Below are 17,781 nucleotides of genomic sequence, written 5' to 3'. Positions count from 1 at the left end.
AGCAGGGCCTACCTATATCAGATGCTCAAATATTTGTTGCACGGATGTTGCGTCTCTATGACCTCTAAATATTAGAACGCCTTGGGGCTCAGAAATGGATCTCTTTGTCTATTCTCACTCCCTTGGTTATTTCATTCATTCTCCCAAAGATATCATCAACTCGAGACTTCTGTTTCCAACTGCTACTTGATATCTCCACTTGGAGATCTAAAAGGCATATCAACCTTAAGCCTGTCCAAAACCGAACTTTTGCCCTCTTTGCTGAACCTACTCACTTGATATCCCCAAATTATAAATTGCAGTTCCACTCTTGTTGTTGTGCAGGCCTAAAGTTCTCTTTCTCCCTTGCCTCACATCCAGCCCCTCACATAGGCTTCACTTTCAGCCTATCTAGAGAATCTGACTACATCTCACCACCTCCACTACTACCATTCCCATCCAAGCTGCCACCCACCTCTCGCTCGGATGAATGCCAGAGCTTCCTGTGAGATCTCTCTGTGTCCACCTCTGCCCACTTTGTGTCCATTCGTAACACAATAGCTAGAGATTCTTTGAAAACATAAGTTAGATCATGTCGCTTTTTTTTTTTTGCTTTTTTTTTTTTTGCCAAGAAACAAATATACACACAGAAACACAAAACTCTATAATGACTGTATCTCACCCAGAGTTAGAGGCAAAGTCCTTACAAAAACCTTACAGGCTTAATTGCAACTGCGTCTGTCCCTTCCCTCACCTCCCTGACCTTGGCTTCTACTACTATCCTCTCTCACATTCTGCAACCAGCCCTCTGGCCTCCTTGCCATTCCTCAAGCACATCGGTTACACTTCCGGCTCAGGGTCTTTGCATCTTGTTCTGCTGCAGAGATAAACCCCAGATATCCATGGGGCTTCCTACCTCACCACCTTCAGATTTTTATTTAATTATCACCTTCTCAGGAGTTCAAACCTGGCTTCCCCTACTTAAAATTGTAACACCTGCTCACTCCCACACACTCCCTCATCACTCTCCTCTGCTTTTCTATAGATTTTACATATTTATCTGGCTTATTATCTGTCACCCGCCCCTACCAGAATGTATGCTACAGAAGGAACATGATCTTGTCCAGGGTATTCATTGCTGCATTTCTAGTGCCTGGAATAGAATAGTGCTCGGCACATTGTGGGCATTCAATAAATATTTGCTTAAAAAATGAAGGAAGAAAAGACGAATTGGAAGAATATAGGGATTTTTTTTTTTTTTTCAAAATAGGAGCAAAGGAAAAGGGGATTAAAAATGACTCCTGGGTTAGGACTGTGTAACTAGAAGGTCAATGGTGCCATTTATTGTAGTGCAAAGGGAGGAAGCAGGGATAGCGGATCTTGAAGATCATGTGTTCCTAACTGGATAAGTGATTTTGACAAGACAAGGGGACTGCTCAGGCAAAATTCTAGAACAGGATGAGAGTTCAAAATAGACACTGATGTTACATATAAATTTAGTTCTCAGGAAAAGAGGTGATGGTGATATTTAAAGTGATGGGCTCTGCTGGGATTTTTAACCAAGAAGAGAGAGAAGAGCAGAGGATCAAAGATTGGAGCAAAGTTCTTAACGATACCTGCTCTTTAGAGTCTTCTAAAGAAGTTCTAAACAGCTCAATGCCTGGACCACACCCCAAACTAATTAGATCAGAACTTCTATGAGTGGGACCCAGGTATCAATAGATCTTAAAGCTCTCTGGTGATTCCCACATGCAGACAGGGTTGAGAATCACTGAGCTAGAGTCTCTGAGATATATTTATCTTTAGGTGAGGATAAGGTAAAGGAATCCACAATGAAAACAGAAAAAGGTGAGAAGAAAACCAGGGTCGTCCTAACCAGTCTTCTTATACTCAAATGTGCGTAAGAATTACTTGGATATCTTGAGGTAATGCAGATTCTGACTCAGACTGCTGGGATGGGGGCCAAACTTCTGCATCTGTCACAAGCTCACAAGGGCACCCTTTGAGTAGTAAGTGTCAAGAGCAGTGCTTCTCAAACGTTAGCATGCATAAGAATCATCTGGGACACCATTAAAACAGCCGTCTGAGCCCCACCTCACCACCCAAGATCCTGATTCTGTAGGTCAAGGGTGGGACCAGAGAACCTGCATTTTGAATAAGTGCGCAGGATATGTTCAATGCTACTGCTCCTAGGAACACACTTTGAGTGGTAGAGGGTTACCAAGACCAAGGTAAGAAAGATGAGGCACTCAGTACTATCTACCAAATGAACAAAAGATGCTACAGGGACACCGGGGAGAGTAAGAACGTGGCAAAAGCCACTGTATTTTACAAGGTGAAGGTCATAAGTGAGGCAGAAACCATAAAACCATAAAATGATTTCTGCTTTCCTTAATTCTCTATTTCTGAGTGATATGCTTCCTTCCAAGCTTCTGTACTTTATCTTGGGAACAGCTACCTTACCAAAGTACTATAGCTATTTTTGAAACAGAGAGTAAGCAAATCAATTATTTTTTTTTTAAGGCATAGGAAGTATACTAACAAGGTCCTTGGGAGCTCTTCTCTGTGCATGTGCCTAAACCTTCTAGAAGCTTATTTATTAAAGACCCTTCAGAGAATATTTCAACTTCTTCAAATACCAAAATACAGCTGTGAAGTTACTGCTACTTTCTAACTTTCTGTCCCTTTAAAGCAAGGTTCTAACCTCAGCACTGTTGACATTCTTTGCTATGGGGCTGTCCTGGGCATTGATGGATGTTTAGCTGCATCCCTGGCCTCTACTCACTACATTACCAGCAGCATCCCCCGCCCCACGTTGTGACAACTCAGGTTGTCTCTAGACATTGCCAAATATCCTTGAAAGGTAAAATCAACCCCAGTTGAGATCCACCACTTTAAAAACAAAATCTGAAAACCTAGTTGCCCTTCTAAGAAATCTGACTTGTAGTTTGGGAATGTACATTGATGCCAGGGTAATGAGATAGAGCACTACTGGTAACCAGTACTAGGACCACCCTTTGGATTCTTGGAACAACAGAAAAAAATATTTTGACTTTCAGTAGTGGGAAATGTTATTGACCTCAGACACACCAAGAGCCTAATAGTATAGTGCCTCAGCTTGTCTCAGAAATAATTGGTACAGACACTACAAAGAAAACCCCTCCAAGCTCAGCATTAAACGGTCAATAACCCCTCTCTTCCCCATGTCAACAAAATACCTTAACTACCAGATCATATGAGAGAAAGCTTTCATCAGCTTGCCACCACAGCTACTCTTTGTTCCAGGAAGTTCTTTTTAGACTTTTCATGTAGCATCTTGTGACTTAAATCAGGTGTACCAAAGGGACCAGGATTTAACTAGACATCTCAGTGCTTGTTTCTCTTCCTCATTAATAGGTGATCAGACAAATAACCAGAATGCCATAAAGCCCACCCAGAAACCAGTGGTTTTCAAACTTTACCCTGCATCATAACAGCTGTAAAGCTTATTAAACTACAGATCACTGGGCTGAACCCCCTGAGATTCTGATTTACTAGATCTTTGATGGGGCCTGAAAATTTGCATTTCTAACTAAGTTCTCAAGAGATGCTTAATGATTATGAAGTTCTGTATAAATGTTAATGCTCATCATCATTATTAGCCTAAATTAATTCACAGTCTTCCTGCTTTTCTGGTAAATTGGAAGGAAACTGAAGTTAATGGACTAAAAGTCATGAGAAGACAATTGAGGAATTCTGCTAGTCAATAAAGGCACAGCTTAACAGGAAAGGCCACAGGTCCCATTCACAGAACCTCATAGAAAGGCAGAAGAGGGAACTAGCCAAAATTGAAGCCCTCCCTCCCTCTTACTTCCTAATGGCTTACTTAGCCCTTCCTAAGTAAGCCATTAGGAAGTAAACACAACACTCATCCATGGGAGGAGAAACCAATGTTTGTCCAGAAAAAGATGGAAACGCTTAGGAAATTTGAACTCTTATTGCCCCAGTTTACGAGTTTTAAATACTCATAAATCATCCCTCAGGGTTGATAAGACCTCTAATAGGGATGTGAACCTACTATTTCCCAGGCCCACAGTGCTTTGTTCTCACATTCTCTCCTCCCATCTGTGACAAACCTCCATCCCTCATCCACCATTTTCACTGCCACAGAAAATCATAAGATGGTTCCCTCTCCACCATTCCTGGTCTCCTGGCAGCTTCACTTGGGTTCCCTCTCCACCATTCCTGGTCTCCTGGCAGCTTTGTGTTCACTTTTGGTCTCTGCCACATCCTAGAGCACAAAATGACAACCAGGTACTCTGAACTAGCATCTTACCAGCATTACCACCATGTCCAAACCAGCATTGCTCTTCATTTCAGCTTATTTTCTTTTCATGAAGCAGTTCTTATTTCCTTCTTCCCTTAGTTCCTGGCAATGATTAACTACTTTCTCTATAGTTTAACCTATTCTGGAAGTTTTATAAATGGAATCAAACAATGTGTGGCCTTTTGTCTAGTTTCTTTCACTCAGCATGATGTTTTCAAAGTTTGTCCCTGTTGTAGCCTGTATCAATACTTCATTCCCTTTTTATAGCCAGATGATATTCCATTATTTGGATATACCACATATTGTTTATTCATTCATCAATTGATGGACATTTGAACTGTTCCACTTTTTAGCAATTAGGAGTAATACTGCTGTTAACATTTGTGTATACATCTTTGTGTGGACATATGTTTTCATTTCTCTTAGGTGTAAACCTAGGAGTGGAATTGCTGATAATTTATGTTTACTATTTTGAAAAACTGCCAGACTGTTTTCCAAAGCAGGTGGATCATTTCATAATTCCACCAGCAATCTAAAGATTCCAATTTATCCACATCCTCATCAACATTTGTTAATGTCTGTCTTTCTAATTATAACCATTCTAGTGGGTATGAAGTGATATCTCATTACAGTTTTCATTTGTATTTTCCTAATGATGAAGATATTGAGCATCTTTTCATGTGCTTATTGACCAGTTGTATATCTTCTTGGATAAATGTCTATTTACATCCTTTGCTCACTTTTTAATTGAGTTATGTTTTTATGAGTCGATATATTCTGGATTCGAGTTCCCTATCAGATAAATGATTTGCAAATATTTTCTCCCATTTTGTAAGTTGCCTTTCACTTTTTTAAAAATAGTGTCTCTTTTTAATTTTGATGATGTCCAGTTTGTGTACTGCTTTTCCTTTGATTGCTTGTCCTTTTGGAGTCTTACCAAAAAAAAATAAAATCCTACTCCAAGGTCACAAAGACTTACTCCAACATTTTCTTCCAAAATTTTTGTAGTTTTCACCCTTACATTTTAGCATTTAGTCCATTTTGAACTAATTTTTGTGTATAGTGTGAGGTAGGCATATGGATATCTAGTTATCACCCATTACTTATGGAGTTCTCACTCTATGCCAGGCGCTGTTCAAGATTCTGGGGAAACAAAGATAAGTAGAACATACCTGTTGCCTTTCCGAGAGCTTACCATCATGGTGGGGGGATGACACATAAATAGAGAACAACAACTTGGTGAAATAATGGTGTATGATGCTCAACACTGTGCCTGGCCCCTAGTGTGTGTACAGCAAATGGTGGCTGCTACAATAATAATAGATATTATTGTTGTTCTTATAAATGCTAATAGAGAGCTACGTTCAAAATGCTATGGCAGGAGGGAGTAACTAACTTTTCCATGTTTCAAGACTGGCTTCCTTTGGGGTCATCCCCATCAGTTCTGGGGCTCAGGAAGAGGAGGGGTACAAAGAGATACATCTCTCAAAGGCCAACTCTTTTGAGAGAGGAAGAACCTCAGATATGTGTATCATGGGAACAGCTGGTTTTCTTGTCCCCATGTCAGCTCAGAAAAGAATTATGTGATTGCTAATTCCTGTTCCAGTCTGACCCTAAGAAAGAATGACTTTTTCATTTGTTTGTAGATCTCTATAGGCACTTGAGGGGATCATAAAGGTTGATTGAGGATTACAAAATGTTTCTAAAGAGGTTACATAAGCATATTGTCTTGATATTATAAAATTAGGACTTAAAATCTCTATTCCCTGGTGATCACGTACTGTGTCCTCAAATTGACCTTATAAAGTGTAGACCAATGGTAGATATTCATGTGGAAGTTATGGTACTCTTTGTGAAACATCATAAAATGTTAATTTATTTAATCCCGTTGTATGAACTAATCTCTTAGTGGTGGGAAGTATAACTATATTATATATATTCTGGGCTCCACATTACAATGATTATCCAGTTATAGAAAATAATTTTAAGAAATCACTTTTCTAAGTTTTTCCATTATACTAGTCATTTGTTTTGTCATCTGTTAGCATATGTTAGCAAAAAAGTGAGAACTAGTGCCATAAGTGTAAGAACACTATGTTGGGGAAAAAAAAAAAACAAAAAAAACACTTTAAATTGAGCATGTTCTAACAAGTAGCATAATCTAATTTAAACTATAAAACCCTTCAGTCCAATTGGGTAGGATGCAGTTGTTTCAAAGAAACGATTTAGAACCACTGAAGCAGAGCTTAAATTTTAATTTAAACACATTATATTTTATCAAAAAGTAAAGGTTTTGGTGTTCGGTTTCAATATTATCTATTATATCCACTATGGATTTTTATTCAGTCTTAGTTCATTCATCAGGTATTAGTTGACTGCCTGTTATATGGAAGGTACCCTATCTAAGTCTGCGTCCTGAAGGAGCTTATGATTTGAGGAAGAGACATGGTTCAGTAGAAGGCACATACATTGCTAGTTATGACAAGCAATAAAGTGTGTGAAAATGCTCTAATAGTGTTATCAAAGGTTTAAAAACACCCATAAGATGAGGCTGGTTCAGCTTCAGAATGGAGAATATCCAGGAGAGCTTTCTTGAGGAGCAGGTGCCTGAGCTGGAACTCGAAGGCCCAGTGGAGATGGAATGGGGGAAAGAAACAATGTGAGCAAAGACTTAGAAAACGGACATGGAGGAAGCTGAGGACATGGAAGTAACCTGGGCACCTGTAATATAGAATGATTAGGGATGTAGCAAGGCATGCAGTTAGAAAGATGGGAGGGAGCCACATTTTTCAGTCTTGAGAATACCAAACTCATGAGTCTGAATTTGATTCCATGCACACTGAGGAGCCATGAAGAGTATTTGAGCAGGGCAGTGGAAGGATCTGATCAGTTGAAAAGTAAGCTGAAGGACAAGTTGAAGGTGGAAAAGAAATTAGAGCCTACTCTTGCCATCTTTCCAATTAAAAATCCCAATACATAGCTTTATTGTGATTTGAGGTATTTGATACAGAAGCTCATGTATTTCCACTTTAATGGTTAATTTTGCCTCCAGCAAACTGACTATTCTTCTTATTTGATATATTTTTCTAGCAATGACCAAGCAAAAGCTTATAAAAAGTAACTCTGATAAAGCATGAACTTCCTTTTCTTTTTTTTTTGCAAGAACAACATCTGAGTCAGTACCCTAGGTTTTTCCTTAAATGTCTCTTAGATAAGGAAAAGAACCACCCAGATTTTTATTTTAGAAACAGGACCAGGAAATGTATTTATCAGCAGATGAAAATAAACCAAGGTGAAGAAGCAGGACTGTTGGGTAAGACTTGGTCCCTAAGTTAGAACTGTACCCAGTTATCTGGGTTTGCGATCCTGCTCTGCCACTTATGAGTGGCTGTGTAACTTTGGGTATGCTACTTAACCATTCTGTGCTTCAGTTCTTTCATCTGTAAAATGGAGATAAAAATAGTACTTGCCTCAAGGATTGTTAAGAGGATTAAATGAATCAATAACCATTAGAGCTCAATAAATGGTAACTGTTATTATTCAGTTGTTGGACAGTGAAAATTAACTGACTGTCTATGACACATTACAGTTTACAAAGCACTTTCACATATCCACTAGGTCATTTGAGCTCCACAGTCACCTTATGGGTGCCATTTTATTATGCTCACAGATTCTATGCGTCAGGCATTTGGACAAGGTACAGTGAGAATTGCTTATCTCTGACTCTCAGTGTCTGTGCCAGCACTGGAGATGACTTTTATGGGTTTGGAGGACTTTTGAGAGGGCGCTGAATCAGCTGAGATTGTAGATCCACTGTCAAGATGGCTTCTTTGCTAACCTGTCTAGTGCTTTGGTGGGATGGCTGAAAGGCCAGGCTTAGCTGACACAGTCACCTAAGAATCTACATGTGGCCTCTCTACCATAGTGACCTCAGGGTAGTGGTCTGACTTCTTAGAGTACTTCTGTAGCAGAAACTGACACAGTCACCTAAGAATCTACATGTGGCCTCTCCACCATAGTGACTTCTTAGAGTACTTCTGTAGCAGAAACCACATGCCTTTCATGATCTAGCTTCAGCAGTCTCATGCAGACACTTTCCTGTTCTCCATTGTTTGAAGCAGTCACAAGCCTGCCCAGACTCAAGGGAAGAGGATAGAGACCACACCTTTCGATGAGAGGTGTATCAAAGAATTGGAGGGCATGTTTTAAAATCAACAAATGGTATTATTCCCTAATTCTAGATGAGAAGCTTGAGAATCAGTGGAGGTTAAAGGATTTGACGAGGGCCTATTGCATAGATAGTGAGAGGGTAGGAGATGAGAGATGTTTGAAGGAGGATAAGGCTACTACCTAATTTTTCTAACTCCAAATTCTTGTTCTTTCAATTAGACTATTCATTCTCCTTCAGCTTAGATATAGGGTTGACCCCTGAACAGCACAGGTTTGAATTGCACAGGTCCACTTACATGTGGGTTTTTTTTCAATAAGTACTGTCAACCCTTCATGTCCATTGGTTTTGCATCTGTGGATTCAACCTACCATGGCTCAAAAACTGTATTTTCGCATTCCCAGTACTGTTTTCGACCCACAGATGGTTGGATCTGCAAATGGGAAGGGCTGAATGTAGAGTCAAAAGTGTGGATTTTCAATTGCATGAGGGTTGGTGCCCTTAACTCCCACATTGTTCAGGGGTCGACTGTAATTGCTAATATGTAAAGGTTAAAAGGAAAAAATTTTAACTAGCTTTGTGTATATTAGGTAACTTTTCTAAAAAAGGAAACAGATGTAAAAATATAAAGAAACTTTATATTTTTATATGAGCTTGTACACAAACCTCGTATTTTAAAGAGATCCTAGGATAAGTTCAGTCCTGAGATTAGTGAGAAAGCAACTTTGTATAATTTTCTCACAAGGAAAGATCTCTGAAAATGCCCCAGATGCTTAACTGTGACTTTATTTGTTCTCTAGGAAAATCTCACCTGGCCATTGTCCAGCGGGTGAATAATGAGGGAGAAGGCGACCCCTTCTATGAGGTGATGGGCATTGTCACACTGGAGGACATCATAGAAGAGATCATCAAGTCAGAGATCCTAGACGAAACTGACCTCTACAGTAAGTGCACGGTCTTGGCCATTGTCTAAGGTCATCTTATTTTCCTCTGAGACTCTCAGAGCTGGCTTAGTTTGATATACAGTGTGAAAAGGTGTCAGGACAAGCCCCCTTCATTGCTGCAAGTCAATCCCCTAATGCCAGGTGCTGGCATGGCAAGATACCCTGGCTGGAATCACCCCAAGTCCCCGAGAACATGCTAGCTAAATGTTTATCAGGAGGGAATCTTCAGGAACCAAGACTATGAAAAGGAGACCTCCTGGCCTTTACATGAAGAAGGAACTATAGGAAACGAAGTGCACCTCAGAGGACCACTCTGCCCTGGTTTCTGTTCCCTGTGTGGTTCTTGTTTTGTCTCTTTGTCCATCTGGATGCAGATCCCAACACTCCCCGGGGTTCCATTCAACATCCTACTCACATCAAAACATTTGCAATGGAGACTGTCATGAGATTGCTCACCGCAACCTAAGCCAGACCTTAAATGTCCCTTCTTAGACACTGCTCTTCTCCCTTCGGCTTTTTCAGCCGTACCACTTAGTTTCCCTTTCTCTTCCTTCCTCAGCCCAAGCTCCTGTCCCTGCTTCTGCCTCTGCTCCCCCCTCTGCTCCCCGCTTTCTGGTCTTCTCACTCTCCTTTCTCCTCCCCCTCGGGAACAATATGGACTCTTCTATGCAGATAGTGACTGCTTTCGGTCACTGAGTCTTATCAAAGCTTTGCTTGCAAACCTTACAAAGACATGCTTTGTCTCCGGGATGAGAATGTTAACCTAATCCATGGGAGTCCTGAGGCCAGGGACTGTTTCCTCCAAATTTTACCTCATGGAACAGCAAAACCTTCTCCTCCCCTCAGAGAACCCATTCCAGACCCCTGTTCTTAGTTTGCTAGAAACAGCCCAAAACTAGCTCCTGGTAGAAAAAGCTTTGACACTGTAAGACAGTGAGCAGTGAAGAAAGAGTGACTTCTTTTTGAACTAGGAAGAGATCAAACCTAAAAGGTGGGCCGGACCTTGACAGAATGTTCCAGAAGTGTCTGAGTATCTGGTACTGCTGTGATGCTCTAGTCAGGCCTGTGTTCTTCAAGTAAGAGTTGACCTTTTCCTCCCTCATTTCCTTCTCCCTTCTCCATCTCTGCCTATCACTCTTGATTTAGAATTCCCAAGCGTCTCAATAGATATATTGGTGAAGACATTCGCACTAAAGTGTCAGTGGCTGATAGTAGTGATAAATAGTCTAAATGAGTAAGCTCCTCTTAGGGCATTTGTTTTCACAAGCTTAATGCTCCAAATACTAGCTATTAAAATAAAAGGAATGAAGAAGGAGATCAGAGGAATGATTCTCCATGATGAAAAGTTAAGTGGCATTTTGATGGAGGAGGAGGGAGATGGATATTTAAGCAAACATGTCATGCAAATCAGACGGCTGCTCACTAGCAAGAGCAAAAGAACTGGTCCAATGCAGATATTTGCTGCTCTCTTGCTGAGCAATTGATCTTCTTTCTCAAGGAAAGGGGTAGAGTTTTCCCACTCTTGTAAATAAGCTTCTGGCATGATTCCTTCAGAGCTTCGAGAAGGCCGGGGAGCCAGGAATACTATGTTGCTTCTCACTTGACCTTGACCCACAGGAAAGCTGGGTCTGGATCTCACTATGGTTGCAACCTGAGCAAAAGGAGTATGAAAGCAGGGCCCAGAGTCCAAGGCAGGCCAGCGAGAGCAGCCAGTGGAAGGGCACTTTCTCCCTTCTGACAGGAAACCCAAATGGTGTGGCTGAGGCAAGCTCCGAGAGGAGAGGGATTGTCCAAGGCAGCCACATCTTGGGCCCTGGGCCCCTGGCCCAGGGGTTCGTTCCCTCTAATCCACTGTGTCTAGTCTGCACTGAAAATTCCCCACAGCCCTGTTTGTCCAGGTCAAATTTGGAGAAAACCCAAACCCCTTTTCCTGCTCTCCTTAGCACAGATGAAATAGGCTGGAAGTTTCCAGGTTTCACTCAAAACTAAGGGAAAGCAAAAGAGACATGTCCAAAGCAAAAACTCCCCTTCTCCCTTCAAAAAAAAAAATATTTTTTTAAAAATATTTTAAAAACAAGAAAGCTTTAAAAACAAGAAAGGAGAAAAATATTAAATTGGAAAAAGCAAATTTTATCAATCAATAATCAGGCTCTCTGGAGTTCCTCCAGGTCCTACCGAAGGCCTCTGCCCAAAGAACCCATCTTTGCAGGTTATAGGGGTGTTTCCAGTTCTTCTCCTTTCTTCTTTCCTTTATTTCTCCCAATTCTGTCCCCATAAAGGGGGCAGAGTTGAAGCAGGAGACTTGTGCGTGGAAAGAGGCAGTGACCACCCACTTCCTTGGGCAGCATGCCTTGGGTACTGCTCAGAGTGTGGTTTAAATCAGTGGCAAGAGACCAGGTGAGTCTAGTGCTGGGGACAGGAGAGGGACAGAGACAGCAACCTCCTGGGACTCCCAAACCCCTTGATGCCGAGATTCACGTCTCCAATGTTTGAATGCCTTTTTGTAAGCACTTCACAGATAGCTTCTGGTTGGAGTCTCATAATAACTGCAGGAGATGAGTAGAAGAGTTATTATTAATTATTAACCTCGTATAGATTAAAACAAACAAATGTTCTGATGCTTAGAGAGGTTACACAGCTCAGAAGTACAGAAGCCAGCCCCAGAATCCTGACCCTGGGGGTTCCATGCCAGCCTTTCCTGTTTTCCACTATGTACCTCTTAAGTGTACCTAGCACTGAGAAGATTATAGCATCTTCTACCTTCCAACCCTTATCAACATCCTTCTACCCCTGGAGAGAGGTATTGTAACGTCACCTACAGTTGACACTTTGCAGAAATTCATGTCGTCCCAAAGGAAGTCTGGGATAACCTCCAAAACCCCACAGTGATTCTGAGATCATGCAATCTGTCCCTGTGATCCGCAGCCGACAATCGGAAAAAGCAGAGGGTCCCACACCGGGAGAGAAAGCGCCATGACTTCTCCTTGTTTAAGCTTTCTGACTCAGAGATGAGGGTGAAGATTTCTCCACAGCTTCTGCTGGCCACACACCGCTTCATGGCCACAGGTATGACTCTACCCATCTGTGTCTTCACCCCGGGCAGGTAAAGCAGAATCTGGAGGGCGGAACCCAGGCACTAATCTTTTTTATTACCTTGCAACCTAATTCCAACGTGCAGCTGGGACTGAGATCCACTGATCCAGCAGAGAAAGTTACATTAGGTAGGGTGACAGGTTGTCACATACTGTCATTTCTAGCCCCAGGCCTAATCTTCTAGGCAGGAAGTAAATACAATACAACTCAGCTTTCTCTCTTCTATTCAAGAAAAGAGCTAAAGAAACCACTGCTGCACTTTTCCCTTCCTTCACTCACTTCTTGGAGGGATATTGAGACCAACCTCCATCTTGTTGGAGTTGGGGTGCCCCAGAGGGTTTGTGGCAGAGGGGAAGATGTTTTCCTACCCAGCAACAAGCCCCTGGGGTCCAGGATCCTCCAGGGGCCTTATAGGGCTATGAGATATGAGTTCTTTATATACAGAAGTAGATTATGAATTTTGAGATCTGTGGAAGAAAGAAAAATAAGAGACCCAAAGAGAAACTTCTTCTTGTGAAGAAGGTAAACTTCATCTTTGACCTCTGACCTCATCTATGCCTAGTTAATGTGCTGACCTAGAATGATCACACCCATTACTAAGTTCAATGTTTAATTTATTCAACATATATTTATTGAGTACGTAATGCATGCTAGTACTGTTCTAGGTGCTAAAAAGTAGAAAATTTTAAATTGGAGTTCTTCAGGGGCATTGTTTTATAAACTATATAAATATCTAACCAATGTACTGTATACTTGAAACTAATAAAACAAAAAATAATAATAATTACTAATAAAAAATAAAAAATAAATTGGAGTTCTTTAAAGTAGAGTTTTCAACATTTTATCTAGTTCTGAATACAGATTTCTTTTAATTACTGGCTGTCTGATTTCCTAGAGCAAAGCAGCTATATCTGCTAATGTAATATAATATACAATAATACATGTAAATGTGATGCAAGGATGCTTCACATTGTTGAGAACATATCACTTAAATAACTACCCGTTTCTATTAACTTGAAATTTCATTTCATTCAATAGATATGTCATACAAATAGGTCAGATTAAATTCTCTATATTTCATTTGATTATAGCATCAAAGCCTTTGTTGTTTACATGGCTTGCTTATCCATCCCCAACTATTTTTTTCGAAATCACTTTATTAAAGTATGATTGACATATAAATGTAGTACATACTTAATGTATACAACTTGATGAGTTTGGAGATGAGTGTACACCCATGAAACCATCACCACAATCTATGCCAAAACATATCCATCACCTCCAGAAATTTCCTCCCACCCTCTTTATTTATTACTATTTTTGTATGTTAATGTAAGGTCTATCCTCTTAGCAAATTTTAAAGTATACAATACAGTATTAACTATAGGCACTACACTGTGCCATAGATCTCTAGGATTTACTCATCTGTCATAACTGAAAATTTGTACCTTTTGACCAATAGCCCCTCTTTTTCCCCTCCCACTAGCCCGGACTACTAGCATTCTACTCGGCTTCTGTGAATTTGACTGTTTTAGATTCATCATATAAGTGATATCATGCACTATTTGTCCTCCAGTGCCTGGCTTATTTCACTTAGCATAATGTTCTCTAGGTTCATCTATGTTGTCGCAAATGGCAAGATTGCCTTCTTTTTTAAGTCCATACACAACTTTAAATAAAATCAAGGAGAAAATTAATAACAAAACTGGCATGTCCAAAATGGTGACCTGTGTTTCCTAAGGTGCCAGTGCAAGGACACACATCTCCATAGGGCACAGGCCTATCTCCTGGGTTTAAGAATCCCCAACCAAGGGAGTCGCAGGAATCCTGCCAGCCTGGTGCCTGGAGCTCAAATGGAGGGGACTCTAGACACATGCCCTGATTGCCGTGGTGTGCCCACCCTGACTCCTCCCAGCTGCCAATTCCTCCTGCCTCATATTGTTCCCTAGAAGTGGAGCCCTTTAAGTCTCTGTACCTTTCGGAGAAGATCCTGCTCCGGCTCCTGAAACATCCCCACGTGATCCAGGAGCTGAAGTTTGATGAGAAGAACAAGAAAGCCCCAGAACACTACCTCTACCAGCGCAACCGCCCTGTGGACTATTTTGTGCTGCTTCTCCAGGTGAGTGGGAAAATCAGAGACCCCAAGGGCAAGACAAGGGCATCCCTAGGCTGGAGAGAAGTAGCCATGACTCCCCAATGCCAAATTCCAAGACTCAGCTGGCTGCCTTGAGAACAAGGCCAGGTGGAGTGGGCATTTGTCCATGACCCAAAGAAGGAGCCAGATATGACTGGCTGGTGTCCTGGGAGTAGTGGGGTCTTGATGGCATTTAATCTGACCACTCAGCTATGTTTGTGATGAGGCGCAGCAGGTACCTCTCCAGCAGTGGCGTTCTGCTGCTGGACTTCCAAAATTGCTGCTGTACAGAATCCCTAAAACCTTGTTTCTGCTTGGCCATGCCCAGAAATGCAACTGTCCAGTGCCTCCAAAACTTCAGATACCTCTCATTTAAATCCCTGCTCATTGTTGATTGCAAATCTCAACATCTCTGACTTCCACCCACTGGTCCTTGCTCTGCTCTCTTGAGGTGCACAGGACATATATCCACCTTCCCTGCAACATCTCAGCCTTTGCAGTCTCTTGACACTTCTCCTCCTTAAAAGGACCCAGAAGGAAATGAATGACTGAGTGAAAGATGCACAGCATTTCCCCAAAACTCATATATATAAGTGTGTTCACCTTCTGCCCTAATTGCCTGGATAGGCCCATAAATAGGTGTCCAGCATGATTCCAGCACTGGATACTGCTGGCACCCTGGCCTGGCTCCACCCAATGCTGCTCGTCACTATTCTCCATCTCTTCCCAGCAAAATCTTCTGAACCTTGAATATAGTGATCATCTTAAAATCGTAGTGAAGCTCACGTTAATTTAGATATGGCTTCCCTTTGTTCCAATCCACCTGTTCTGTCTGCCTCGCACCCATCTTTCCAAATAGCCCCAATAAAGTGACCTCCCTTCTCCAAAAACAGAGTCTCATTCTTCACATTGGGGATCAAAAAGGGTCCTATCACAGTGTTTAAATAACATCATGAACCTATGCAATCTACTGTCTTATTCTTAATGTAAATTTAACTTTTCAAGTCAAAGTTGGTGGGAGTGAAATGTAGTGGCGAGAGTGTAGTTTCAGAAATTAGAAAGATCTAGTTTTAAAATTCTAATAACACCACTTCCCAACTGACCTTGACTGAGTTTTTTAACTTCTCTGAGCCTCAAAATTGATTCATCTGTGAACTGGTGATGAAAGTAGTATGGGCCTTGTAGGGTTGTGGGACCCAATGAATGAGAATCCAGGCTGTGCATATAACAAAATGTTAGGCCCATGGGTGCACACTATATGCTACGCGTTAACTATCATCATTAGTGGTGATAAACAAGCTCACACAGAATAAGATTTTATCTCAACCAGACTTACAGATGGTTTAATATCCGACTAAACCAGCGAGGCAGTTTACAGGGCCCTGGGCTAGCTGGGGCCTGGACCTGCATCATGGAAGGACCATTATAGTATGCGAGGAAAGCTTGCTTATTTATGACTGGGTGCTGCTTTATGATCTAAGCAATTAATTTACTGCCAAGGGCTACTGAAGTTGGAGGTGCTATTTCTGAAACATAAGTCTGGACAGAATTCACATTCCCCTGTGATAAGAACTTAGGTCCACTTGTTATCCAGACAGAGTACTTAGGGCTGTAGTCAATAATGGAACTGGAAATGCGAGTACACACCCTTAGTACACTTCTTTCTTTCTCCAGGGGAAAGTGGAGGTGGAGGTGGGTAAGGAAGGCCTTCGCTTCGAGAATGGAGCCTTCACCTACTATGGTGTCCCAGCTATCATGACCACTGCTTGCTCAGGTATTCCAGTTCCCAAGCCATAGCTTATTGGGGAAGCAATGGGACATTTAAAAAAAAAAAAAAAAAAGCACCTGGGTTCAAGTCTTGACTCCTGTTAGTGACCCTGGACAAGCCATTTAACTTCCTGGGCTCTAGTGTCCTCTTTTGTAAAGTAGGTATAAGATTCATTTTTCATTCAGAGTTTGTTTGTGAAAGTACATGGTAGACAGCAATGTTATCAAAGGTTAGGGATACATAGTGCTATTTTTTAATACGAAAAGACAAGTTTATTTTGCTTTTTGTGCTACCATTTGATTGCCTGGTTTTCGCAGGGTTCATTGGTGCTGGGGGTGGGGTGGAAGAGGGAGCATTCCATAACAAGGTGTGCTTTTTGAATTGCCTCTGAAACACACTGCATCTTCTGTCCTTAGATAACGACATGCGGAAGGTGGGAAGTCTAGCTGGATCCTCTGTCTTTCGTATGTATCTCTCAAACCCCTCCCTCGTCCTCCCCAACGTAGTCCTGCCTCAGCCCACTCTGGGGACCTGGACCAAGCACTCTGAGCCTGGGCTGGGGCTAACACAAATGCTGGCAGCCTCTCTGTAATGCTCTGCCAGGAACATTGCTTCCTGCCAGGTACCCACTGACCACCGGGGGGCTTCGTTTCTGTGTATCTGGAATGTTCGCTGCTTCTCTGCTCATGTGCAAGTGATGAATGGTGGGGAGGGAGGTTGTGAGTGGAGGCACCATTTATTATCACCTGCCAGGGAAGGCAGGTGATTTGTATGCTCTGCTGGAGGTTCAGTCTTTCCTTCTTGCTATGATAATTCATCCACTAGTCTTTACTTGAAAACCTAATATGCTGTTATTGCGTCTGCGGGGTTAGTCAGAAGTGACTGCAAGATCTTGGGATATAAGTCCCAGGCTGGTGCAATATGTTGCTTACCTGCTTTTCTTTCCACGTTCGCCACATCTCAGCTGGTGGAGAGGTGTCTGCCAGCTGGCTGTGCATGCTCATGGTGGGGGCTACTGGCTGGTTTGCTATGCCCCTTCTGTGCTCCTTCTTGCTGTTTCCTGTTCAGAATTATTGCATTTGTGTTTAGAATGCATGACATTTATTGTGATGTGTGATCCAGAAAGAATTATTTCCCTAGGTTTTTGTTGTTGTTGTTTTCTTCATTTGTTTGTTTGTTTTTGACTCACTGTTCTGAATTTTGCATTGCTTTTAGCTGTTGGTGTTTACAGTGGCTATTTTAATGCTAAATGAGGTGTTTTCTCTTATTATAAAAAAGATTTTACATAGCACTTTGTATTGGATTTCTAAGAGGGTCCCAAAGCTTGATATAACAGTCCTTGGCACATGAAAAGTAGGTACTGTTTTAACATAGAGAAACTAAAGAATT

The 17,781-nt window shown here is 41.6% G+C and overlaps 1 protein-coding gene across 1 annotated transcript in view; it reads left to right on the top strand.

Annotated features, from left to right (window-relative positions):
• CNNM1 (cyclin and CBS domain divalent metal cation transport mediator 1) overlaps positions 1 to 17,153 on the top strand; it is a 31,282-nt gene extending 14,129 nt beyond the window's left edge. Inside the window, exons 2-6 of the mRNA XM_015599883.1 lie at positions 9,254 to 9,397; positions 12,323 to 12,463; positions 14,440 to 14,609; positions 16,299 to 16,398; positions 16,809 to 17,153. Coding sequence (XP_015455369.1) covers positions 9,254 to 9,397; positions 12,323 to 12,463; positions 14,440 to 14,609; positions 16,299 to 16,398; positions 16,809 to 16,984 — 731 coding nt within the window. The 3' untranslated portion in view covers positions 16,985 to 17,153. The remainder of the gene's footprint in view (positions 1 to 9,253; positions 9,398 to 12,322; positions 12,464 to 14,439; positions 14,610 to 16,298; positions 16,399 to 16,808) is intronic.
• The last annotated feature ends 628 nt before the right edge of the window (positions 17,154 to 17,781 follow it).

Source organism: Pteropus alecto, unplaced genomic scaffold (assembly GCF_000325575.1).
Source record: "Pteropus alecto unplaced genomic scaffold, ASM32557v1 scaffold88, whole genome shotgun sequence".
Taxonomy (NCBI): Eukaryota; Metazoa; Chordata; class Mammalia; order Chiroptera; family Pteropodidae; genus Pteropus; species Pteropus alecto.
Note: the sequence above shows the minus strand (reverse complement) of the source record. Positions and strands in the feature narration are given on the sequence as shown.